Source organism: Cyanistes caeruleus, chromosome 6 (genome assembly GCF_971803275.1).
Source record: "Cyanistes caeruleus chromosome 6, bCyaCae1.hap1.1, whole genome shotgun sequence".
In the NCBI taxonomy this organism is placed as follows: Eukaryota; Metazoa; Chordata; class Aves; order Passeriformes; family Paridae; genus Cyanistes; species Cyanistes caeruleus.
Genome location: NC_141706.1, coordinates 35713759 through 35738118, shown reverse-complemented (window position 1 = coordinate 35738118; position 24360 = coordinate 35713759). Strand labels below are relative to the sequence as shown.

The 24360-nt window shown below is 39.5% G+C and overlaps 1 protein-coding gene across 36 annotated transcripts in view; it reads left to right on the top strand.

Annotated features, from left to right (window-relative positions):
• The window catches only part of RAD51B (RAD51 paralog B), a 429615-nt gene that overhangs the window by 256224 nt on the left and 149031 nt on the right, over window positions 1–24360 (top strand). For 23 of the 36 annotated variants that reach the window (XR_015288773.1, XR_015288776.1, XR_015288774.1 and 20 more), the window contains exon 10: window positions 16971–17049. The exons of 8 other annotated variants lie outside the window; for them this stretch is intronic. Coding sequence is in view for 14 of the 28 variants with exons in the window: in XM_086895893.1 (XP_086752019.1) it covers window positions 16971–17049 (79 nt within the window). In the remaining 14 variants the exon portion in view is untranslated. Of the gene's footprint in view, window positions 1–6522; window positions 11055–16970; window positions 17050–18997; window positions 19157–20110; window positions 20544–24360 lie in introns of those variants that run through there. 5 more of the 36 variants (XR_015288770.1, XR_015288772.1, XR_015288769.1 and 2 more) reach the window with 3 other exon arrangements.

Below are 24360 nucleotides of genomic sequence, written 5' to 3'. Positions count from 1 at the left end.
TTGTTTTCTTTTTCTTTTTAAATATAATGCTTATCTGAACTTTTAATGTTAATTATTCAGAAAAAGTCTGCTGTGCCTATCTTGGAGTATAGTATATTTAAAGATATTCTTAAAAGTGAAAAATATCAGAAAATCGTTGCCAGTAAACTGGACAATCTCAAGTAATAAAAATGTAGTGGAATATAAGATTGCTAATAGAAATAATTTGCAAAATAATATTGGGCATTACAAATGAGTTCCTGTTTTACTTAGGGAGCTGATAAGTTCAAAGTGAAGCTAATACTGGAGTGGTTTAGTTTATCACAGAAAGATTAATTCAGCACTATAGTGTAACCATGAAACCATGGTATAGGGTGTGGGCTATCCTAGAATAGATCAGGCAAGGTGTTTTCAAATGAAAAGTGTTTGTACCTTTGTGGAAAGGCACAGGGGACATCTCTGGAATACTCTATATGGCCTAGAAATGTTTGTTCAAGCTTCTTTCTACTTTCTTCACAGCCAAGGTCTGTGCTAGATAGAATATATTTATTGACAGTAACAAGTCTGAGCTGTCACTGGTAAAAAATGCAGTCCTCAGGTAAAGTTTTAACACCAGCCGAATTTTGACATATTAACTTCAGTGGGGAAACTGCCTGGCAGCACGTGTGAAAAGGTAGGGATCAGACATGATTGTCATGTTCAGGCATTACAGCTTTTATGATTCTCTGAACATATTAAATGAGAATCATGTCAGGAGTTTGTATATCTAGGATATTGTACTCTGAATTTGAATGTTTGCATGTTTTATGAATCTAAAGTCATTGAACTGATCAAGATTGACAACACAGGAGAATGGCAGCCAGTGAGTGATTTTTATAATCTACTGTAGGGAGAACAATGGGGTTTTTTTCAATTCAGTTTTATCAGTATATCTACCCTGGGTAGGATCAATTTATCTAGAGGAGTTTGTTCTACGTAGACCTCTTAATCTTTGATCTCTGTAATTCCTGTGTCTTTAGCTGTGATGTAAAAACAGGCTGAAAAAGAACAAAACCTTCTTAACTTCTTAGGAACCAAATGCAGACTACTGACCCACTTTTAGGAGTAAAACCCATTTTGACATACCACTGCACTTTAAAACACAGGGGTTTTTGATTATCTCCAATGTTGCAGTCTTAATGGGACCTGCCTGGGCAACTGTATCATATCTACCCATCATAATGCATCAAGAAGGTAATAAAATACATGATCTTCACAATTTTACCTTTCCTTGGACTGATTGTTCTAACTGTTGGAAAAATGCCATGGGATTTTGGGACATCTGCTCAGGAATGGAAGGGATGTGTACAGGAGGTGGTAGTGTTCTACCCACATGGTGGAACATGGTGGAACAAGATACTAGGGACTGAAACGTAAAAGGCATTATAAATAGCTGCCTGAGCCATCCTGCTTCCAGCTCCCCCAGGTACTTTAATTAGGGGGAGATACATCCTTTGGCTGCACATTAACAGAAAGCCATAAATTCCTCAATCCAGGTTGAAGTTTAGTGTTTCTGACAGACATGTGATTCATGAGTAGCTTCAACTTTTCAAATACTGGTAAGAAGTACTGTAAAGTACAGCTCAATTAATGAATTACTTCTTCCTTGAGTATTCATATTGGAGCAACACCAACTTGGAAATGAGTAATGAGGTCACTTGTCAATAAATCCCCCTGTCTCGCCAAAGAAAGTGATAAACTTAGGTTGCTGGGTGGTGTGTGAGTCACTACTGAAGTTCTCCACTGGAAAGAGCTCATTAGAGTTATCTCGGGTTTGCAAGGCCCTTTCACATTTGCGTAACCATGATGGTTCATGGTCTCTCTTATCAGTCATTTCCTACAATGGCAAAAGTTCTTGCACTAGTCCCGAGTGAACAATTAATCTAATTTTTTTCTGCCATTTGATTTAATTTTTCTGTGCAGATATCTTCTGCAGTTCAGGGTGTTTACATACTGCACAGCATTGAAGTGGAAATTATGGACCTCGGGACACTTGAGCTAGCCTTGTGCAGAGCTGACAGTGGTCGAGAAGGTTTGGTTTGGAGTCTGAGCCAGTAAAACCTTATCATGTCTGAGCCAGCAGTGACATTTCTCTCAGCACATTGATGGTTCTGGTCCAAGTGATATGTTTGTTCTTCACTGTACGTCACTGAACTTGTTTCTTTTAGTATCAGTCTTTATTTATCTATCTAACAGTAACATAAAACTCTCTACCCACAGTCATCTCAAGCTACAGATAAAAATTCACCTAATCCTTTCTTAAATTGTGTTGATATTTACAGCTGGACATGGTACATTTCATAACAAAAACAAGAGGAAACTACTTTTTTCTCCTTTTTCCATATGTTTTTGTCTTGCTTCTCATTTGTGATTTTATAATGGCCATTTCATTTGAAATAACTGAGCAAGCTGAAAAGAGAAAATAAAAGTGTAAATAAGCACAAAAAACTAAAGAGTTTCTACTAATCCTACTAAGATAATACCAGATATACTTAATTGGTATTAAATATAAAGAAAGGTAAACAACTTCCTGTAAGACCTGTACTAAATGTTGCCATTTGGGTGCCACTGCAGGAAAGAAGAGGTTGAGATTTTTTTTTTTCTACAGTTTTGCATTTTCTTTGCAATGGCTACAATTTTGTCCTTTGAACGTAATTAAACTTTTCTAAAGTTCACATGTAGTTAGGATCCCTAAAGTCTGAATTTCTTAAGCATAATCCCCATGCAAGAGAATATCAAAGAGCTATAAATACTGCTCCCAGTAATTTTGCGAAAAGAACAATCATTACACATGATCTTTGCTTCTGTTTCTTCTCAAGCATAAAAAGATTTATTAACCTACTGATCATTGTTTGTGGCACGTTGTCATCAAAAATTTCAGCGCTGATGGGTTATAAAGCATCATTTCAGGTCTTAAAGGGCTGACCACTCTTTAGTGCATTTATGCCATGTACTGGAACAAGAATGTTTGCCTTTGCCTGCTGGGGCTTCTTGGGTATCCACTGCCCTGTAGAAATGTAAATGAAGACTCCTAGAACAGTTCATGTTTGTTAGAGAAAAGTTTTTCTAGAATTTTGTTATTTGGTGGTTTTGCATTCAGCAATACAGATGATGATTATAAGGCCATTGGTTTCCAATTCATTGGTAAAACCTCTCCCAGAAATGTTCTTGCTAGAGAAAACCTGACCTTTTTAGAAAGATTGAAATTAAAGTTAAGTCTATCACCTTTTTCTTAACATCAGTAGAGCATGACAGTACTCCAAAAGCACACATATTGCATCTGTATATATTAGCTCACAGGTCGATTACCATGACTTTTTTTTCTTGTCCTTGTTGTGTGATACCCAGTGGACTCTAAAATACACTCTGCTGAGGCTTTGCATAAGATAATATCGCTGTCTCTCACATGTGAACATAGCAATGTTGTGTTAGCTTGTCTCCAGGGACTTTGCTTTTAGGAACGGAACAAAGTACACACACAAAAAGAGTTGGAAAGGGGTTTTGTTTATTTCATGTCTGAGGCATTCTGCAGCCACTAGTGTGGGTGAAAAACATTTATGCTATGATCTAGGACTTCAACTTGGTTGAATCCAAAGATTTTTGGCCCAGGTCTGGGATTTTAGGATTATGCTTTTACATCAAGGAAGGACACTTGGTTTTACTGATGTTCAAAACCTGTGAGTGGAGACCAGGAAGAGCCCACTTCTGATCCTATTTTATAATGGGTTAGTTTTCTTTCAATTTATAACTAATAATGTTGCTGTTCTTCATCATTTAGAAAACAAAAAGAAAGTTAAAGAAGAAATGAGTATTGTTTAAATAATTGTTTAAATTATTTTAATTGTTTAAATAATAATAATTGTTTCAATATTGTTTAAATAAATTGAGACACATTAGAAATAGGCACTGAAGTTGAATTTACGATGGATACTTTTTTATCTGTAGAAGGTGAGTGTGTTGCTAAAATTATTATAGATACTCGAAGAATAATAAAAGTAATAAATCATGGTGGCAATGCACACACTAATTACATCCTTAGGAATGTATATTCCTCACTTTGTGCTGCTGAATTACACTGGGCTCTATGCAGTGACATGGGCAGAGGAGCCAGTGGCATCTCTGTGTCAACATGTGGCTCTCTGGAGGAGAAAGTGTGCAGCTCCTGGGCTTCCCAGCTCTGCTCCGTGCTGGTCCCATCTCTTCCAGTCATGTCTGGCAGGCTGGGTGGAAGCAGCCATGTATTCTGAGAAGAGCTGCTCTGGTGCTATTGTACTGCTACTCCCTTAGGAGTCCTTCACAATTTGGGACGCAAGATCTCTGGGATAAAGCAGTGTTCCAGTATGTGTCACAAATAATTATTGTATCCTTCAGCTTTTTTCTTATTTGCGGAACTAGAGTGAAATGGAACAGTACGTAAGGCTCTGAACAGCTACATAAACTATTTTCTGTTCTTCTCACTACTGGTGTTCTGTAAATCTCACGAGTGACCAGAACTTGCCACATAAGAGAATTCTCATAGGAGGCTGTGTTTGTGTTGCCCAACTGCTTTATCCAGCCACAGCACCATCCTCAGTTCCCTTTTCTTGGCACTGTTTTACTGTGGTAAGCAGGACACTCTTACTGCCTGGCTGCTTTCCTGCTTAGTAAAAGCTACAAGCATTTTCTCCTGAATTAGTCTTCACATTTTGGACAACTATCAGGGCTTTGAGCCTCAAAAGTTTATGCCATAGGATAGCATCATGGCCAAGTTCTTGTGATGTTTCCTGGGCTATAGAGGACTCTCCACTGGGAAAATTAGGAGACACTCGGAAACAGAAAAGGTGACAAAATCCATTTTACACACTAGGGAATAAGGCATGTGGTAGGAAGACAGAAAATGCTTCTGGGGCAACAAATTTCATATGATCCAGTGTTTCATGACCTGAAGGCAGCTGACTACCCTGCATACCCTCCCTCTATTTCACCCTGGGGAACTTTCACCAGAAGTGTGACTTCAGCAAAATAAACTGGAGGCAGCCTGTTTTTGTGCAGCTCCCTGGCCATGCTGCTGCAGTTTAGACACCATTTGAATACACATGAGGGATTTAATTTTCTTTTCCAATTAGAAGTTGCTGTTTGCCTGGGTAGTGCAGTTCCCTGCCACTGAAGTTATTGTTAAGTTATGTATATCAGGCAAGAAAAGGCTCTCTGGGTATAAGGGCTCAGGAATGTGCTGGCAGCCTGGGAAAGGACAGCTCAGGAAAGGCAGCATTTTGTTAGATTTGGCCTATTGCATTCAGGACAGCTGTTGCTCTGGAGCACATCAAGACAGTTCACCTTGGAAAGTTTTGGTTTTGTTGTCTATGTTTGTCTTTGATACTCACTTGAGGTTTTGATGGTTTTCTTCCACTGAAGTTATGTTTACCCAGTCCAAGGATATTCAGAGCTCCTCATTATAGTGCCTGATGCTAAAACCATGCCTAAATGGCACTACATATTTCATGCTGACCTCTCTCACTTGAAATCCAATGTTTGGCACACCACAAAAACTGAAACAATTTGCAGACTGGTCATCTGTTGCTAGCGGCTGCCTGGATAGGCTCAGCCAAAACACATGCCTTTGTTCTGGTTTTATGAGAGGGGGAAGAATTGACCCCACTGGAAAGAGATAGCAGAGCTGTTGCTTATTGATCTTTCTGGATTGTACCTCTGGGTACAGGAAACTAGGAGCCTGTACCCCTGGAGCTGTGCCTACCTGGCAGAAAATTAATACAGTAAAGTTGCTTCAGATGTCTTATGTCCATATACAATTTTCATGTAGTTGCTCAAAAAGCAGTGCAAAGTTAGGAAGAATATTCATGAATCCTGATTCCCAATTCCTGACATTGCACACTGTGAATAAGTGCTCTATACATATATTGCTTTTTATAAGGAACACCTCAAGCCAGCCAGGTATAGCAGGCTTGAGATTTGCAGTGTCCTATTTGCTGGACTTGTACTCTCTGTTTCTCCTCTGTTCTTAAAAGATTCTCGGTATTCATTTCTATCTCCTTCTTTGTTTGTTTTCCTTCCATTTCTTTCCTTTGCAAGTATTGAATGTCTCCTGTGGGAGTAAGCCCAGCCACATGTGCACGCAATGATGGTTTATTTTTATTGGAGCCATTGCCTGTGACTGTTATTCATTACTATAGGAAGAGCTGCACTAACAAGCTGCTCTGAGAGCTTTCTTTTTCTGTTGTAAAAAGTCCTGTTTTGTCCACAGCCATTGAGAGTATCTACTGCCATCATTAAGGCATTGAGAGTTCAGAGCTCAGACACTGGTACTGCCTCCTGAATGTCCTGTTGTGTCTGGTGTTGCAAAGCAGAATCTCAGCACCTCAGCTTCTTTGCATGGTGCCTCTGCAGGTCACACAGCTTTTCAACCACCTCAGCCACCTAAGCAATTCAATTGACCTCTGCTTGGGGAAGAATTTGTGGTTGCACAAAGTGCAGACACAATCACTGGCTACTGTTATGTACTCTTAGGACAACAGAGTGTACAGCCAGAACATCACCAGGCCAGGTCTGCCTGAGATGAATGCTGACTCAGAAAAGGCAAGTAAAAAGTACTGTAAAACGCTTCCATCTCACTTGCACTTCTAGCCTTCACACTGGATAAGTAATTATCACTTTTTTTTCCAAGTTATCACATATTTTTGTGTTACCATGGGCAAGACCATGCTGTCCCAGAATTCCTGGTACTTCTTTGAGATGAATATCTAGCATAAATAATAAAACTATTGGTAGTTGAATTAGGAACATATGCTTAATATAAATGTAAGCTAGAACTTAAGTATGTAAACAGCCTAAATAATTTCACATAAGAAATACAGAGGTGTAAAATTAATTTTTATTAATTAATCACTTCTGAGAGTGGAGCACAGAGAGGAAAGTGAAGTGGTCTGCCTTTGCTTACACAAAAGAATATGTGATCATGTCCTAGAAGTTATTGCTAGGATGAAAGAAAAAGACAAGAAGTGATTTATCTGAAATTTGGCTATTGTTCCATAGCTTCATGATTTCTAGAGATTTGTTTTAAATATTTCAAAAGCTCTGCTTCACACTAGCACTAGCTCTTATCATTAAAGGTAATCTGTTGGAATTTGGCTGAGAAAGTTTGATCTCTTTGATGTTCATTTACATTTGTTAATATAAGTGTCATGCTGATATTTCAGGATAGAGATTTCTTTGAATTCTTTCTCCCATGCTGAATCCATTTCATGTTTTCCCTTGAGTTTATGAAGACTTTTGCTTCATTAATTTTCTTACTCAAATCAGCACCTATGGTTGCTGTTTTCCCTGCAAAAATGTCTTAAATGCATCTGCATTTCTCTTTTCTCTCTCCCTCACTTTTTCTTTAGATGGTAAACAGGCAATTCTTGGCTATGCACTCTTAGCAATGTTTTTAATATATGAAATTTGTATGCATTGCACTAAAAGAAAATAAACAGATGTGCTGCTGGATTTTGAGGGATTGAGACGAAAGCAGGATTGGTCAGTTGCCTTTTGAGTCCTTTCACTCTGCTGTTTTTTCCAGATGTGTGCTAATGGACATTTTTAGGATGTACACAAACTCTGCTTGCCTACTTTTCTGCACTAATTGGTTTGGATTTATGGAATGCCTCTCATAAACTGTCTCTAGCTGCCATTGTTGCTTTTCCATAAAGTACTAGAAAGGAAACTTGTTCCTAAACAGTTTCCTCTGGGTGGGATTTTCTTATGGGGGAAGAGGAGATACAATCCATTTAAACTGCTCTATAAAGAATTTTATTGAGTTGTGGCCCATTAACCTGGCCTTGATGAAAGCTTTTCCAAACAGCTGGACTTCAGAGATCCACATCTCTCAGGTGCTATGTATGGCACAAATTAAATTATAGTTTCCTAAGGAATCGTTTTAATCCAAATGATGATTGTTTTTTTCTCTTTTATTTTTCCTTTTTCTTTTACAGTTATAAAAGCAGCAGGGACTTCACATCTGCTCCCAGTACTGGGACATGTTTGTATCCCCACTTCTCATAGTTCCCTCTCCAGTGCTCAGGACATCTTAAGCATGCCCTGTTTCAATCCATTCTTTTTTCTTTTTTTCTTTTTTTCTTTTTTTCTTTTTTTTTTTTTTTCAACAGGGAGAATACATGTGTGGGGTTTAGATGTTTGGGAGAACTGAAGAATGACTGCATATGTCTCTTTTTCTTCAGCCTGTCTGGTTTACCTCCTTATTCCCAATAATTGCACAGCCTGCCCAGCCTTTAGGCACAGCTGGAGTGCCTGAGCTTTCTTCTGCTTTAAAGGGCAAAATTTGTGCATAGAGAGCTTTTGCTTGCAGTGGGGTTTGGAGGAAGATACAAAGCGGGGGATAATTGTTTCTATAAGAAAACATGAAGTCTTGATAGAGTCAAACTCTACAGCGATTTGCTTATGAAGGCAATAGGATTTAATAATGTTATTCAGATTTTGGTACTGATATCGGCTATGAAATCTTTAGGACTGTATTTAATTTCTGAGCTTCAATTTACCCAAGTGCAAAATGGGGTTATTTTTTTCCCCACCCTTCTAAGGCCTATTTAAAATCCATAAAGTACCATATCAGTGCAAAATGTTGTTATCCAAAGAATCATTTGCCATCAGAGGTGAGTTTATTCTTTATAGGTATATCTCATGAGCTTAGTAAATGATTGCAGGAGACCTAAACTACTTTTTTTTTCCACCATAACACTGGAAGGGCATTAGGGTCACTCTTTGTTTCTGCCACAAGGAGCAGTTATCTCCCAAGTCAAATCAGACCCCGTGGCGGGGCTGAAGCCTCAGAGAGCTCCGAGGTCCAACGAGCATCGGTGTTTGGGAAGGCTTGGCAGGAAACACAACTGTTTTTTCTCTTATGTTGTAAAAAGCCATCCCATTGCCCTAAAGGATGCTTCAATGTAAAGAGGGAGTGGGGAACAACTCTGTGAAGCCTTAATGCCACTACGGTGTTGGTGCCCTTGAGGGAACTCTTGGTTCTCTCCTTGGGTACCTTTCCGGTGGGCTGGAGGTAGTGTGAGCTGTGGGACCGAGAAACAGAGCTGACCCTGGGAACTGGGTTGCAGCTCCTGCTCAAAAGTAAATGATCTGCAGAATAAGGACTGCTGCTTTCATTTCTAGAATATATCAAATTCCTGCACACAGGGCCTAAGAAGAAGCAGAAGGGAGGGCAGAAAAAACAGTTATGAAGTCTGCTGGGATATCTGATGCAAAGTCAACTTTGTTGTTTTCCTTACTGGCTTTTTCCTGGGCTCTATTGCAGCTGAAAAAACAACCCTTCTGATCTACAATAAGAAGGGAAATTCTGGCGTGAAGACTGTCCACCCAGTCAATTTGGCACAATTATGGGAAAGATTTGTTTAGCTTAGCGCTGATTTTATTAGTACGTGAGTCTAATCAGACCTGGAGGGATAGTATTCTCCCTGTTGAGTGACCCTGTCAATGCTGTAGGTTTCTTTCTCAATTCTCAGGAACTTTCAAGTGAATGTGGTGTTACTGAAGAGTTCTCCTGAAACGCAGCAGCTATTAGCAAAGCTTGTTTGCTGCAGTAGGACAGCAACATGAATTAGCAAAACGTCCCAGCAAGGCAGCATTGCTTCAGTAAGGGCCACAAGCATAATGAGAGCCAGAGTCCTTTCTCAAGTCTCTGGTATTCAGTCAGTAGACCTGAATTCCAAGATTTTTATTGACTGTAAATGTGGATTTGCTTTACATTCAGTCTCTAATGCACATATATGCATTTTGTCAGTACAATAGAAAAGAATCATGAGTTTTGGAGAAGAGGTAGTGTAAGAAAAAGCTTTACATAGAATAAAAGAGAAGAATCTGTTCACTGATAAGAAATTGACATATTTTAAAGGAGGCTTCAAGTAGTTTTATTTATGTTCCTCAGTCATTTCTAAAAACCAATTTCTTGTAATAGTTTCCATAAAAAAATAGGGACAAAAGTGGTTGTCTTTCCAGTCTAAATGGAAATTATGTATTAAATGTTAATACAGCTGATTTTCTCAAGTATTTCATTGAAATATCTTAGTCCATTAGTTAAAATCATTAGTTTTCCATTATAAAATCATAATTTTTCAATCATGTGAGAGCTGATAGCTTAGTCAAAATAATCTTGTTATTTCACTGTTTGGTAGTTTATCATCCTGGAATTTTGATAACTAATTTGATATAAGACTGTCCCCTTCATCATCTTTACTTTTTTTTTTGGCAGAACATTAGCTTGATTTCTGGTTGTCAGAATCCTTTTGAAAGTTCATCCAATAAATTTTCCAATTCATCACTTTCCTTGCTATGGACAGGAGGTGTTGTCCCAGTAATTACTATTTTCTGCTGGGCTTCTGCAATCAATTCTGTGGTTCATCTCCTCCATAAAGCTTATAAACAATAAAATGTATTAATAAAAATGCTTTCCCTAACTAAAACAAACATTAATGTACACTATTTCTGCTGTCATCATCAATTTTCTCTAAGCCTTTTGTTTCTCAACTGCTCTGTTTGTCTCACATTTATCTTCCTTTATCTAATCTAACGGCATCTATTCAATTTCTATTCACTTTTCATCAAGGTGATATATTTCCTCTTATACAGTACCTTTGTGTTCTTAGTATGCCTCATGGCAGAAATGATTTTTCAGTCATTCAATATTTATTCTACATTGTTGTCAAATAATGAATATTTATGACAAACCCCTTGACAGGGAAATGCGATACTAGGACAAGAAAGGAAACTAAGATTTGACCATTTTATTGAGGTTGGACTTGGCAAAACTTGAAATTGCTTTCTTTTTTACTTCCCTCATCTGTATCATTTGCACTTTATAGGGACAGCAGTGTAAGAATAATTGCAGATTGATTTTACATTCTATTCCAGAAACTCATGGATAGCTAATGAAGAGCATTTTGGAAGTATCATAGGATGAATTTGAAAGACTCAGTACTGTTTCATCATTTTTCTATGTCTGTTTTCTATTAAATTCAGTATTAAAAAAAAAAAAATGTAATCAAAATGCATGTTAATTTTTTTAGCATATTATTTACCATTACTGTATTAATCTCAAAATGTGTACTACTTTTGTTACTTTTGGTGCAATTTTAACGGCACCAAAGTGTTAATAGGAAAAAAAAAATTGGTGGGGCCTGGATTCATTTTTGATTCCATTACTGAATAGTGCTTATCACTAAAGGTGTATCTTTCACTTATCTGGCTAGGAAACAGTGCAATGAATTCCTTTACATACATCAGGAACATTAGTGGAGGTCTATTTTCCTTTCTTTTCCTGAAGTGAAAAAGGAACCGAGGAAATCTTTTATGTTGGACTGAAAATTCAGGTTCATGATCTTAAGTTTTATAAAGTAAGATTGTGGAAAGAGATCTGTGTTACAGCTTGTTATTAAATAATTCTGAATTCAGATCCAGATTCAGATAATATATCTCTCTGTACTCTTCCCAGTTTTCAGCCAGGAGTGATTTAGAATTGAAATAAGATGTATACTTGAATATATGTGAGTTTTATAAATTCCTTTTCTGCCTGTTCTGCGTGCTTCTGAGTTATTTTGTAAGATCCCATGTGTTCTCCACATCATCAGTGGCTGTTAGGAATCTTATGGAGAAGAGCAGATGCTCACCAGAAGATACAGATAAGCAGACTTTAAATTACAGATTCTGTATTTGAAAACCAGCAACTTTTTCTTGGTTTATTCACCACAAAGATCCTCAGTTGCATGTCGGCCATCAAAGGACATTGTAAGTGTGCATTGTTCCAACTCTGTCAGTTCTATCAGCATGAAACATGGGTTGGCAGGGCATCAGATCTGTCAGGAAGCCTATAGAACTTGAATAGATTTAATAGGTCATGAAGTGCTCCTTAGGCACTGCTTCATAGCCCTTTCATAAATATTTTAATCTGAATCCTAAAATCAAAGATTAACTTTTTAGCTTTGCCTCTTTGAGTTGAAGGCTCTTCCAGAGTCTGACTTTATTGATAGTTATGAACTTTAAAATTTCCGGCCAAAATGTCTTCATGGCTGCAAATCTGTTCTTCTGCCAGTGTTGTCAGTTTGAGAAGTCCTCTTTGTTCCTGCTTCATTCTCTTGTTTCCTCTCTCCCCATTCACTTACACACACAGACACTGTCAGCCTTCATCTTTGCCAGATTCACTGACCTAATGTTTTTCCAGTGCCATCTCAGATCAGCACTCCAGTCTCCTTGCCAGCATACAGCCCATCTCTTACAGAACCATCTTGGGTTCATAAGTGACCTGCACAGTCACACAGTTTCCCAGATTAAACCTTGCTGGTGTCTTGTACAGAAACACTCAGGTACCCCTGGTTTGACCAGGTGGATGTGGTGGTGCACCATAGAACTGGGTCTGCCACTGTCTTGACTACATCACCTTAGGGGTCAATCTAAGTGAGGTGCTAATATCTCAGGTACACCCAGGAAGTGTCTTCTTTCCAGTAACTGACTGCTTCCCCTTTTGTCTAACAGTTTCTGTGCTTATCCTAGTTTTCTTCACTACCAGTTCTCATTTAGCAGTGTTAAAAGCTTTACAGAGATCCAAAGAGATGAGTTCATATTTATATCATACTTCTAATAAAAAAATCAAAGAAGGATGTTGTGTATGTCATGGACGTCTGGCATGACATCCATGTTTTCTTTTAGCCCATTTTCCAAGACTTTAGTTCATGGAATCATAGAATATCCTGAGTTGGAAGGAACTCATAAGGTTCATGGTGTCCAGCTCCTCACCCTCCACAGAACAGCCCAAGGATCACATCCTGTGCCTGATAATGTTCCCCAAATGCTTTTTGAACTCTGTCAGGCTGCTGCTATGACAGCTTTCCTGGGAAGCTTCTTCCAATGCCCAACCACCCTCTGGGTGAAGAATTGTGTTATAATATCTGACCTAAACCTCTTCTGATACAACTTCATCTATTCCATCCTGTCACTGCTCACCAGAGGGAAGAGATTGGTGCTGGCTCCTTCTCTTCCCCTCATGAGGAAGTTGAAGCCTGCAATGAGGTCCCCCCTCAGTCTCCTCCAGACTGAACAGACCAAGTGACCTCAGCTGCTCCTCATTCGTATTCCCTTCAAGATGCTTCACTATCTTTGTTGCCCTCCTTTGGATGCTCTCTAACACTTTATATCTTTGCTATACTGTGGCTCTCAGAACTGTCCCCAGCACTGGAGGTGAGGCTGCCCCAGCTCAGAGCAGAGGGGACAATCCCCTCCCTTGCCTGGCTGGTGATGCTGGGCCTGATGCTCCCCAGGACAGGGCTGGCCCTCCTGGCTGCCAGGGCACTGCTGACACATGTTCAACTTGCCACTGACCAGGAACCCCAGATCCCTTTCCTCAGCATTGCTCTCCAGCCTCTCCTCCCCCAGTCTGTCCATACATCCAGGGTTGTCACATCCAGGGTGCTGAATCCAGCACTTTCCATTGCTAAACTTAGTGGTTGCCCAGTCCCCTAAATTTTCAAGGTTTCTCTGCAGGGCCTCCCTGTCTCTGAAGGAGTCAACAGCTCCTCACAATTTAGTATCATCAGCAAATTTACTTATTATGCCTTTGAGTTCTGCATCCAAGTTATGTTATTCCTCACTTCAAAATTTCTTCTAAAGCCTGTCAGGTACTATCAGGTTACAGGCATCAAGTCACTAGTTCACATTGTTTTTCTCTTCTTTTAGGGGGACTAAGTTTGCTGCTTCTCAGTTATGTTGCAACATCTTCAAGTTCATAGAAAAGTGACAAATACTGCCTATCAGACCTAAATTCACATGCTGTATCTTACAGTGGTTTCCCAATAGAGATTACCTGCTTCTGCTGAATGTGCTAAATTCCTGGAGTTTTCATTCCACTCAGTTGTTATTTTTATATCAATGTGATATGGATAATTCCCATTACCTGCCTTTTCTTCTTTTTCAGTATTGTCTTACTTGAGGAAAAATCATTATTTTTTCACTGATATCTTGGAATATATTTAATCACTATGCCAATGTAATTTTGTTATAAATCCAACTTTTATTTCATTTTTGCTATTTTTAATAATCCTTACAGAGTCAACATTACCTTGATTTTTGGTAATACTTGATTTACACTTCCACTTCCTGGCCTTCAAAACTTTTTTTTTTTTTAGTATGTATTTCCTTCCATGCTTTTTAAGTTCCTTGTCTATATGTAAGAACCTAGTCTGTGCTGACTGTTCCAGCTAGAGGACAGTTTGCAATGAACTTTTACAGTCGTTTGCTTTTGCTTGGAAAACAAATCTAAATACATATTTGCTTCTTCTTTTTTTTTAATGTTATGTTAAATACTATATACTTTTTCTCAGTGGGCAAACATTCAAAATAAAGCAATACCTTTGAATGTTCGGAGCTGTTTCTATTTCACTTAAAAGGAAACTAATTTGGAGTCTCAGATGTAACTGTGCAACAGCCGCCTTTCAGAGGGGCCCTGTGATGTGCTGCTGAAAGGATGTGATTTATGATATTTTTTCATTGCTATACATAGCTATGCACATATTGTAACTGAATAAAAATGCAGTAACAGAATGTACATAGAGTTATTTGAATGTCTATCCATGTGCACGTATAACTTTGCCTAGTGCATATGCATACATAGGTTAGTAGTTTTGTGCATAGTGGTGCATGAATGCCAAAAATTTGACTTTAGATGTCAGAATTGTAACTGTGTCACTTCAGGCCTTTCCAATTAAACAGACAGCTGTTGTGGGAGGCTCTACCTGTGTGTTTGCACAGTTTTTCCACCCCATCCTCTTCCTTGTGTTTTCAGAGCTGAGGGAGTGTGCAAAGCACCTGGAGGCAGCTCTTCTTCACTCTGCTTTCTTCCTGACAGTCTTCCTTCTGCTTTCTCTGTGGTAACCAGTGACAGGACCTGAGGAAAGGGCCTGAAGTTATGTCAGAGGAGGTTTAGGTTAGGAATAGGCTCTGGAAAAAGGTCCTTCAGGCAGAGGGTGGTTGGGCAGCGGTCACAGCACCAAACCTAACCAAAGCAAACCAAAGTTCAAGAAGTGTTTAGGACAATGCCCTCAGGCACATGGTGTGACTCTTGGGGATGGTTCTGTGCCGAACTGGGAGTTGGATTCAATGATCCTTGTGCATCCCTTCCAGCTCAGCTTTTCTGTGATAATGACAGGCAAGGGAATTCAGGTTTTGTTACAGTGCATCAGGCATGTGAGATGTGACTTGCCCCTCTTTTCTCCAGAAGATAATCCCAGAGAGATGGTAATTAACATGGAAGAGGGGAAAGTGCTACTACAGCAGTTTTCCTATTTGGAGTATTCACAAAGTATTCACAGTATCATATCCTGAGGTGGTTTTGCCAGCTTCATATAACAGAAAGGAAAGCATTGACATTTGGACTGGTCTAATGTTCTCCAGCTGTATTTGTGGTCTCTATATGCACTTTCACATGCAGTGACCCCTACAAGTGCTCGAACGTTTGGCAGAATTAGGGCATGCCCTTTGGAAAGAATGGGATTTTTATCTGTGTTGGGATGTATCTGACAGATGGCTGCCTATCATGGTCTGTGAGGGCGCAGTATCTGACAGGGCTTTGGGAATTTAGGCACTGAGGTGTGTGGGGCTCCACAGCACGCTGCCCGACAGGCCTCATGGAGGGCTTGGATGCAATCAGTGCACGGAAAGGAAGCCTTTCTGCTGGGAGCACATCCCTGCTGAAACTCAGGAGGAGCTGGAGGGAAGCCATCCACCCAAACCATGTCCCCTGGGAACAGGAAGGCAGGAAGGCTCTCCCAGAGTACATGGCCACCAGTGGGAGGGCTGATTTCCAGATCCCAGCCTTTTCTAGCTGTGGAAGAGGTGAGCAAGAACCATGCTTCAGGTTTGTTCAGCAGCTCTGTGCTGGAGGCAGAGCAGCACCAGGCTCTGTGCTTCAGCCACTGCTGTCAGTGACGTCTGCAGGGCCACGTGGGCACCATCAGATCAGTGTTTGTGCTGATCACATCTTGGGCAGAGTGTATTAAATTTGTCATTAAAATGTCACTTTCATGCAGGTAACAGAATGAGGGTTATTTTAGGCAAGCTGTGGAGGAACAGTCCTTGGCCATGAGCAAAAATCAAACAGGTGAACAATAAAGCTTGGCACATTTGTGTGAGCTTGCCACCTGTGGGTCCCACATTCCCTACTCTGCTAACAAGCCCATTTCTGTCTCTGCTGCTGCTCATCTTCCACAGAGGATGGTTCTACCATAGTGGAGACAGGGGGGCTTGGCTTATTTCTGGTGTCACCCTGACGCCAAGCTAAATTCAATTGCACTGTGCACCCCCCACTCCGAGGGAATTTTGGTTCCTATTTTGATATTCCAAGGACAAGTTCCTTGAATAAAGCTTGAGATGGTCACTACCCATTTTGCAGAAGAGGACATCCAGATACTTGCAATAGCATGTTACCATCCCCAGTGTGATAACCCATGAGTGGAGATCCTGTTTCCAGGGGCTGGATAAAGACAGTGCATGGAGTTCTTGGAGCAACCAAGGGGACATGTCTGTGGAATGGCTAATGGCAATTAAAAATTGTCAGTATATGGCAGTACCAGTTTTGTTTAAAATCATCTCTGAGTAGAAAGGCCTGAACCAGCAGGAATGGTTAATCTTAACAGGATGCCAGTAAGACAAGCAAAATTTACTGCTTTCATAACGGTGGTTTTTTTAGGACCTGTAAATCCTTTTAAAATTGCAGCATGATCTGTATACGTGTATGAGAAGATCTCAACTAGTTAGAAGTGACACAGCTAGATCAATAACTACATGTTCTTTCTGAAGTGTGCTTTACTACTTGTGAAAGTTAAATCTGGTGAGATGTTTTTGCAGATCTGAGCTTTGATCAGTGTGTTATAAAGATGTATACTTACATCATACATTTGCTTTTGCAGCTCCTGGTTGCTAAATCCCCTGTTGCTCCGTTCTCCACTTTTTTCTACACCATTGAGAAATCGGGCTTGGTTCTTCAGGGTAAGACCAGAACATTGGTTGTTTTGCCTTTTCAATTAGTATTTTAAGCAGACTGAATGTAGATAACGATAACTATTGTTGTAAATGGTGCTGTTTATACCAAATTAAAACACCACACATTTAGACATTCTGGTTAACAAGGGGTGCAATCTGCTGAATTCAGTTTCTTCTTGGATTACACTAAAATAGTTCTTGCATATTGTTGTGGATCTAGAAATGGGCCCTGCAATTATTAACCAGGACTCCCTGTTTCCATCCAAGGTAAAGTGGAATGGTTCAGGAAACAGAGGGTCCTAGGGGGGTATGTTTCTTCAGGAGAAACATACCCATTTATCATTAATAAACTGCTCTAATAAATGGTTCTTCTTTAGCAAATGCCTTGGCATCAGTAAAAATACAGGAATTTAGTGTCTCTTTTCTATTTTTGTGAACATTTTAATGCTAATGCCCTGTGGTCTTAAATTATCCTCAGATTCTCTAGGATTTGAAGTGGTATACTGGTAAAAAGCTGGGTATTACTACCATGCTGACAGGGAACTAGGATTCCTCGTGGCTGTGTCCTGAATCATGTACTTTCAGACACAGCAAAGAGGGAAGCTCAGCTCTTCCCTTCTTTTCCCATTTATCCCAGCAAACATCCTTACTTCTTGACAAACATTCATAGATCAATTTTGTTGAGTTGATGTCTTTTGATATGCAGCCTGGCTCCTTATCACTGCATCATTTTAACAGACTGAATAAAACTGGTCAGTGCCTGTCACTTTCTGTTCAGGGAGGACATCTGATATGCAGCCAGGGCACTAGGACAAGTGAGTATAGCTGGTTCTCAGTTTCCAGTGATGGAGAATCACTGATCCCATGAGGCACTGTGAACTCTTTAAGAGATGTCAACAGTTCTCCTCCTTGTGATTGCACATTTCTCACATTCAAACAGGCTGTACCAGACTAATGACATATTTATATTTCCTAGTGACTCAGCATGCTTACATCTCAGGTGATGCAAAATGTCAGAGAACAAAAGAAATTTAAATGTTTTATGGTGCATTTTTTATTCCATTTGATACATCTACATAATTGTAATGGGAGGGAGGTACAGTGTTTCCTAAGCCTTTGGATACTATTTTCAGTATATTCTTAGATAGCATTTTGGGCATTTGATCTGCTTTATTTGGGACCAGTAATTCTAAAAGTCTACAGGAACTAGAAAACTTTTTAGTTTAAACTGAGGTTACTTGCAAGAGTTGGTCTTGATGTGTTTTGTTTCAGTATAGGGAAGATGATAAGCTACCTTTCTGTCTTGAATATCTTGAGTTACATAGATGTTTCTGGTCATTATTTAAAAAGGCAGACAATTTCCTGCTCTGTCTTCAGGCACTAATGTAGTGAAACTTTGGGAAAGAAAGTTTTCCCATTTCAGAAACAGGGAGCATTTGTTCAGAGACAATCTTATTTTTTTCAGCTCTTTTCTGTGAGCCATGAATATAGCTTTCTCAGGACTGAACCTTTAAAGAACAAATGGGCCTGGTTACACGTAATGATGATGGAGCAGCATTAAATCCTCCTGATAGGAGGATATTACTGCATTAAAAGTGTGACAATTACTCTTTTCCCTGTACCCATATGTTTCTGGGGTGTATATTTAAAACACTGTTTGCCATTTTTCTACAAACAGATAAAATACCAGTTTGGATTTCTTTAAGTAATTAATGTCTTGATGTCAGGCATTTGTGCATTTTGAAAAGCAACTAGAATGTCTTCTCTGTTTTATTACTTTCTGACTACATCATTACGTTTCTATTGTAGATATTTTTCTCCAATATTGGTAACATAGGAAGGGCATGGTTCCCCTGATAATATGCCCTACACTCTTTTACAGAGACTTGTAAGCACACGTGAACCATCTCACAGATTTGTAAAAGTAAATATTGTGCGGTCTCCCACATTTCAGTGATCATTATTTCTGTGGAAAGAGGAAGTGAGAAAATCACCAGGAAATGTCTGCTTTGGATAAGATGCAGAAAGTGGCACCAGGCTGCCCTGTTCAAGAGAGGCTAGAGTTTCTCTGAGTTGTACTTGGTGCATCTTTCCACATTGAAGCTGGGTGCAGGTAAGATGACGGTAAGGCAGCTAGGCACGGGCCAGCCAGTGACTGCTTGAGGAACATCACATAGCACTAGCAAGTGGAATCTGTCCCGCAGCCTGATTGCAAAGGCAACTCTCCCATTCAGGCTTTGTTGTTTCATTCCCTTGGTGTCAGGAGGTGAGCACATTCAGGGTGGCTGATGGGAACAAGTGGATGGATGTGGGAATTGGTGAGAGGCAGCAGCTGGCTGAAGTGCCCAGGATTCTTTCTTTTTACTCAGGGGGTCCCATCCCAGGACCATTAACCAATAGGCCATAAACAAATTGATATCGGAAAATGTGGCTGGAAGCTCTCTGATTAGCGAGGGTGAATGGGGAATGAAAGACAAAGTGAAAGTGTGATTTAACAGTTCCACAAGCAATTTCCATTGCCACCTCTGAGGGATTAGGATGTGTGGAATAGGCTAAAAAAAAAAGAGGAGGAGCTCCCCCCTGCTTTGTTCTGTGGGCTGGAGGATAATAAAACGGCAGGAGAGGCAGTGTGGCTAGTTAGGGATTTCACAGACTGCTATTTGATGCAGTTTAAGGAGCCCTTCTGCTATTGTTGCAGTTAAAATGGGAAGCGGAACTGTTCTCCATTTGCAAAAATCTCCAGCGTCCTCAGGAAGAGGGCTGAGAGCAAAAGGCTATTAAGATGGTAATGCTGCCCCATTTGGAGGAGTGTATCAAAATCCTCTTTGTCAATGTAAATTGCTTCTCTGTTTCCCTGGTATCTTTGCATCTCATGGCCTCAGTGCAAGCACAGAAATTTTTGGAGGAGACCCTAGTGAAGACAGAACTGCTTCTCTTTTATTGTCAGAGGAGATCTCCAGGATGCCCAAGGGTCCCTTGGAGAAAACTTCTTTGATTTTATAAACTTGAAGTGTTCGGGGATGAAGAGAATCCGTTTATGCACTCACTTGTTTATTTCCACTTTCAGACTAGAGAAATGAAATGTGATGATTGAAAAGCAAGATTGGACAGTCAGAAATTTAGCAAGAAAAGTCTTCAGCCTCCTCCTTTCATTGCTTCAGATTGCTCTGTGCTATAGAGGGAGTGGACTGCAACCCCAAAAATACCCTCAGTTGCCTTTACATTGCAATGCAATGTCATGTTCTGCCATACTGTACAGTGTCATTCTTTGATGAACCTGAATTGTGAGTGCAGAATCCAGTCTGACAACCAATCTCTATTTTGTTGAGATCTTAGACAAAAAGGCAGAAAAAACTGGATCTAAGCTCTGCAAAATATTGGAAGTTTTACTGTCAGCTTAGGTTTCCTGTTCTGAGAACTTGCTATTTCAATATACCATTTTCAGTGAGTGAAGTCATACCATTAAAAAGGAGACTAAAATTAAAAGAGTTCCAGATCTACTTGATTGAGAGTGCAAGTTGTAAGATGATTTTTCTCATTGGCTATGATATAATTTCTGGTTTGATTGGAAATTGCTAGCTGTTAATTCTGTTCAGGTATAACAGTCAAGAAATTTTGAGCTGCTCTTACCTAATTTTAGTTTCATTGAAGTGGAATGTAGCATGTACTGGGTTAGGCCAGCTGAACTAGAAGATGCTACTTAGCTTTGTGCACACACATGCAAAAAAATACACTGAATGAAACTGATCTGAAGCTGCATTCTGTGAGTGATCACCTAAGTCTGGCTTTAAAAGCAGCAGTGTTCTGGGGTATAAATACAAGCTAGTGACAAGCCTAGCTGTTACCTACCAACAGTCTCAGCTGAGACTTTGTGGAAGTCTCATTCCATCTTAGTTGAGGAAATGCCTTCTGTTACCAAGAGGATGGTGCTGCAAAAGGGACACGATGGCTGTTTGCCAGCTGAGGAGTCTGTTGGGACTGAATGCTTAACTAAGTGATTAACATTGTTCTTCACGGAAAAAAACTCAGAAACACTGAAAACTTAAGGCAAATTATATTAGTGAGCTAGGACTTGCTTTTGAGTAATGATATATTTTCAGTTTCATGGGATTTAAAGATGGATAGAGTTATCAGCTCATCCAAACTGACCTCCTATGTATCATAGATGTTTCTTGCAGGCACCTGATAACTTTGTTGCAGTCGTTTCTTCTAGAAAAGTAATCACTATTATTTGTAGACATAAAGAAATGTGAGTTTGCCTTGCAATGTTTTCAAGTTTTAGCTACCTTGTTGCAAAACCCTTGTTCAGATTAGAATTTGTCTGCATTCAGCTTTTGGCCTCAGTTCTCGTTATGACCTTCAGTGCTAAAAAAAGCACTGTTGCTGTTAAATGGTTGCCATTTTTCATGAGTGTACTTGGCATTATGATTTATCTCGCTATTTTTTACTCTTCCTTTTTGAAAGAAAGGTACAACTGTCCATAAATTTAACCTCAAAATTTTGTGAGGGGAGCTGACTGGCTCCCCTGATTACTCAAAGGAGGAACAGAATACCTTGTATTTTGCTAAAGGGAAGAGTTTGGGGGTTGTGCCACAGGACTGGATAATTAGTTGATTAATCCATCCTTTCTACAGTCCTCTTTTCCACTCTACACAACCTGTCTGAACACAAACGTGCTCACCTTACATGTAATGTCCTATAGAGGCAGGTAGCTTGTTATATGTAGAAACAAAAGAATGTGGCACTTGGAAGAGAATGTCTTAAGTTTCACAGTAGTAAAGGAAAAGACCTAGTAACAGCTAAATCTAGGAAACCTTGGTACATTATGTTTCATTTGTCACTAAGGTAATGAAAGAGGCTCATTTTGATCTCAAAATAGCATAGGGTCTGGGCTTGTAGTGCAGCACAGCAAACTGTCTCCAAAGTGCTAGAACTAATTTCTATGCTGGAGCAAGTGAAAAGTGCCTCATTTTATTTTGTAAAGAAACAAGTAGTGAGGTAGAAAAGGAATTGTGAAAGAAAGGGCAGCATTATTTGTATTGTATTGTGTGGGTTTGAACAGTGAAAGACAATGATTTACTGCATCAAAAGCTTTTATTCAGTTGAAGAACTGTAACTATAAAGTGACCTTTGTCTGGAGCAACATGGATATAATCTGTAAAATGAAGCAGGGTTGTACTTGATGTGTGAATGGGTGGAAGACAGATTAATGGGAATAGAGTTGTGCATTGCTATTGAGATGGTAAAAGATTTGCAGTGCCACTGGTGATTTCCAGCCCTATTGGAGGGATAAAGATGAACTGATCATTGTTAGGATCTCTGTGGGGTGGAAGCGTTTTTGCTGTATTCCCCACAGGACACTGAAAGTCTCATGCTATTTCTAACAGGTTTGTAATAATGAGAGCAAAGAAGCACTATCAGTTTGTAGGTTAAGTCCATCCTGAGAGTAAGGTGAGAGAAAAAATAAGACTGCCATCATCCCAATGCCAGCAACATCACCCACACAGATAAAGCTGACATCAATGAAAATGTCCTTTTGTTCAGGCAATTCATGGCATTTTGAGGAATGGGTTACTAAACATGGCCCAGGAATGGTGTTTGCTTGGGTGAGGGTGTCCTCATTAGATGGGTTTGTGGGAATTGTTCTACTGCTCTGCAACAGCACTGCCAAAGCCTTGCTGGAGTGGCCAAACTTCACAGCTGTCAAATGAAGGACAGCAGAGAAACAGAGCAAAGATGCAAAACCAACTAAAAGTGTTAATGAGGAGAAATGGATGGAAAGCATTTTAATGGTGAAGGAAGATTAGAGGCATCTTGGGTTTAGATCCAATAGAAACCAAATAAACTGTCATATCAATAAAATTAAATGTTTCTCTCTGTAAACATGAGCTTTCACATAATGGCATAGTAGATAGGCAGTAGATTGGTAAAGTTTCAGGCCATACTTTTTCTTGTGAGCTTAACTTGTGGGAGGATATTATGCCAGATAAATCCAGTTTAGCACAATGTTTTGAATTACCTGCTTATTTCTAAAGATGCATGCAAAGATACTGAAGATACTGCTGTCTTGCACTGAAAGCCAAACATGTCCCTAAATGCTTTACTAGATTGCAACTGAAGTGCCAGCATTTAATTTGTCTGAAGTTCTACTAAATGTAATACGAAAAAATCTTTAGTTCAAGCTGTGTGCCAAATCTGTTCTCATTTACACAAGTGCGAATCAAAACTAATTTCTTTTAATCCAGTGTTGTTAAAACAATGAGCTGAAGAGTGTCTGTTCCCCTCTTTACAAGGCTGGCATAGGCTTCCTGGGACAAAATTATCTCACTTCAGAGAAATCTTCTCCTTACCAGGCTCTCTGTAATGAATTCCTGATCAAAGTGGGCTGCTCCCCTGGGTTTTCAGCATAGTGCTAAAGCAAATGGCCTTTTTTCCAAAAGGCTTTTAACATAAGGAGTGTAATTGTCTGTTGCTTAGAGGTAGGTAGTGTCTGTGATTTATGACAATATATTGTTCTGGGAACTGAACATTGTCATGAAAGACTAAGACTTTACTAGTAATTGCCTGGATTTAATGTAGATGTTACATCTTACAAGCTACAGATTTGTAAAATAAGGTCTAATGTACCTAAAATGGACTTAATGTTCTTAAATGAACACATTCATGAGTAGGAAGCCAAATAAATATCTTTTCAAAAACAAGTTTTTCAGCCAGAGTAAAGTCTCGTGCTTTTGTGTGCAGCTTGTGGATGTAAAAGACAGTTAATTCTCACTGTGATTTTTTCTTTTCTCACGTAGGCACAATTAAGTTTCTTTTGCTATCCTCACAGATTATGTCTGTGCTGGCTTCACCACTAACATGTTGTGGTAGTGAAGCCATCACTAATGTAATTTGATCTTTTCAAAATATAGTTAGCAATAGAAGACTGTGACCCAAATTACTTACCCTTGGTAATACATGAAACTTTTCTTTAGCTATAGGAATTTATATATTACTAAAATCTTATAAAATCCCTTAAGTGTACAGCCTGTTTTCCAAGGAGAAATGCTGGACACTTTATTGTTCCCTCTGCTGAGGAGATTCAAGAGTTACCTACAGTCTAAACTCTGGAAGTCTCCAGAGTGCAATTCAAAGCACACTTGAATAGCACTTCACCTAAACTAGAAAACTTGGTCTGAAGAGAGGCTTACTAGCACAGGGATAACACTTTACAGACAGGGCTTCCACTGCTTTGACCCCAGTGCTGTTTTGCTTTGAAATGTTCTCTATGTTTCGAGAATTAACACACCCCGAACAACCCTGTGTGTCTCTGCATCT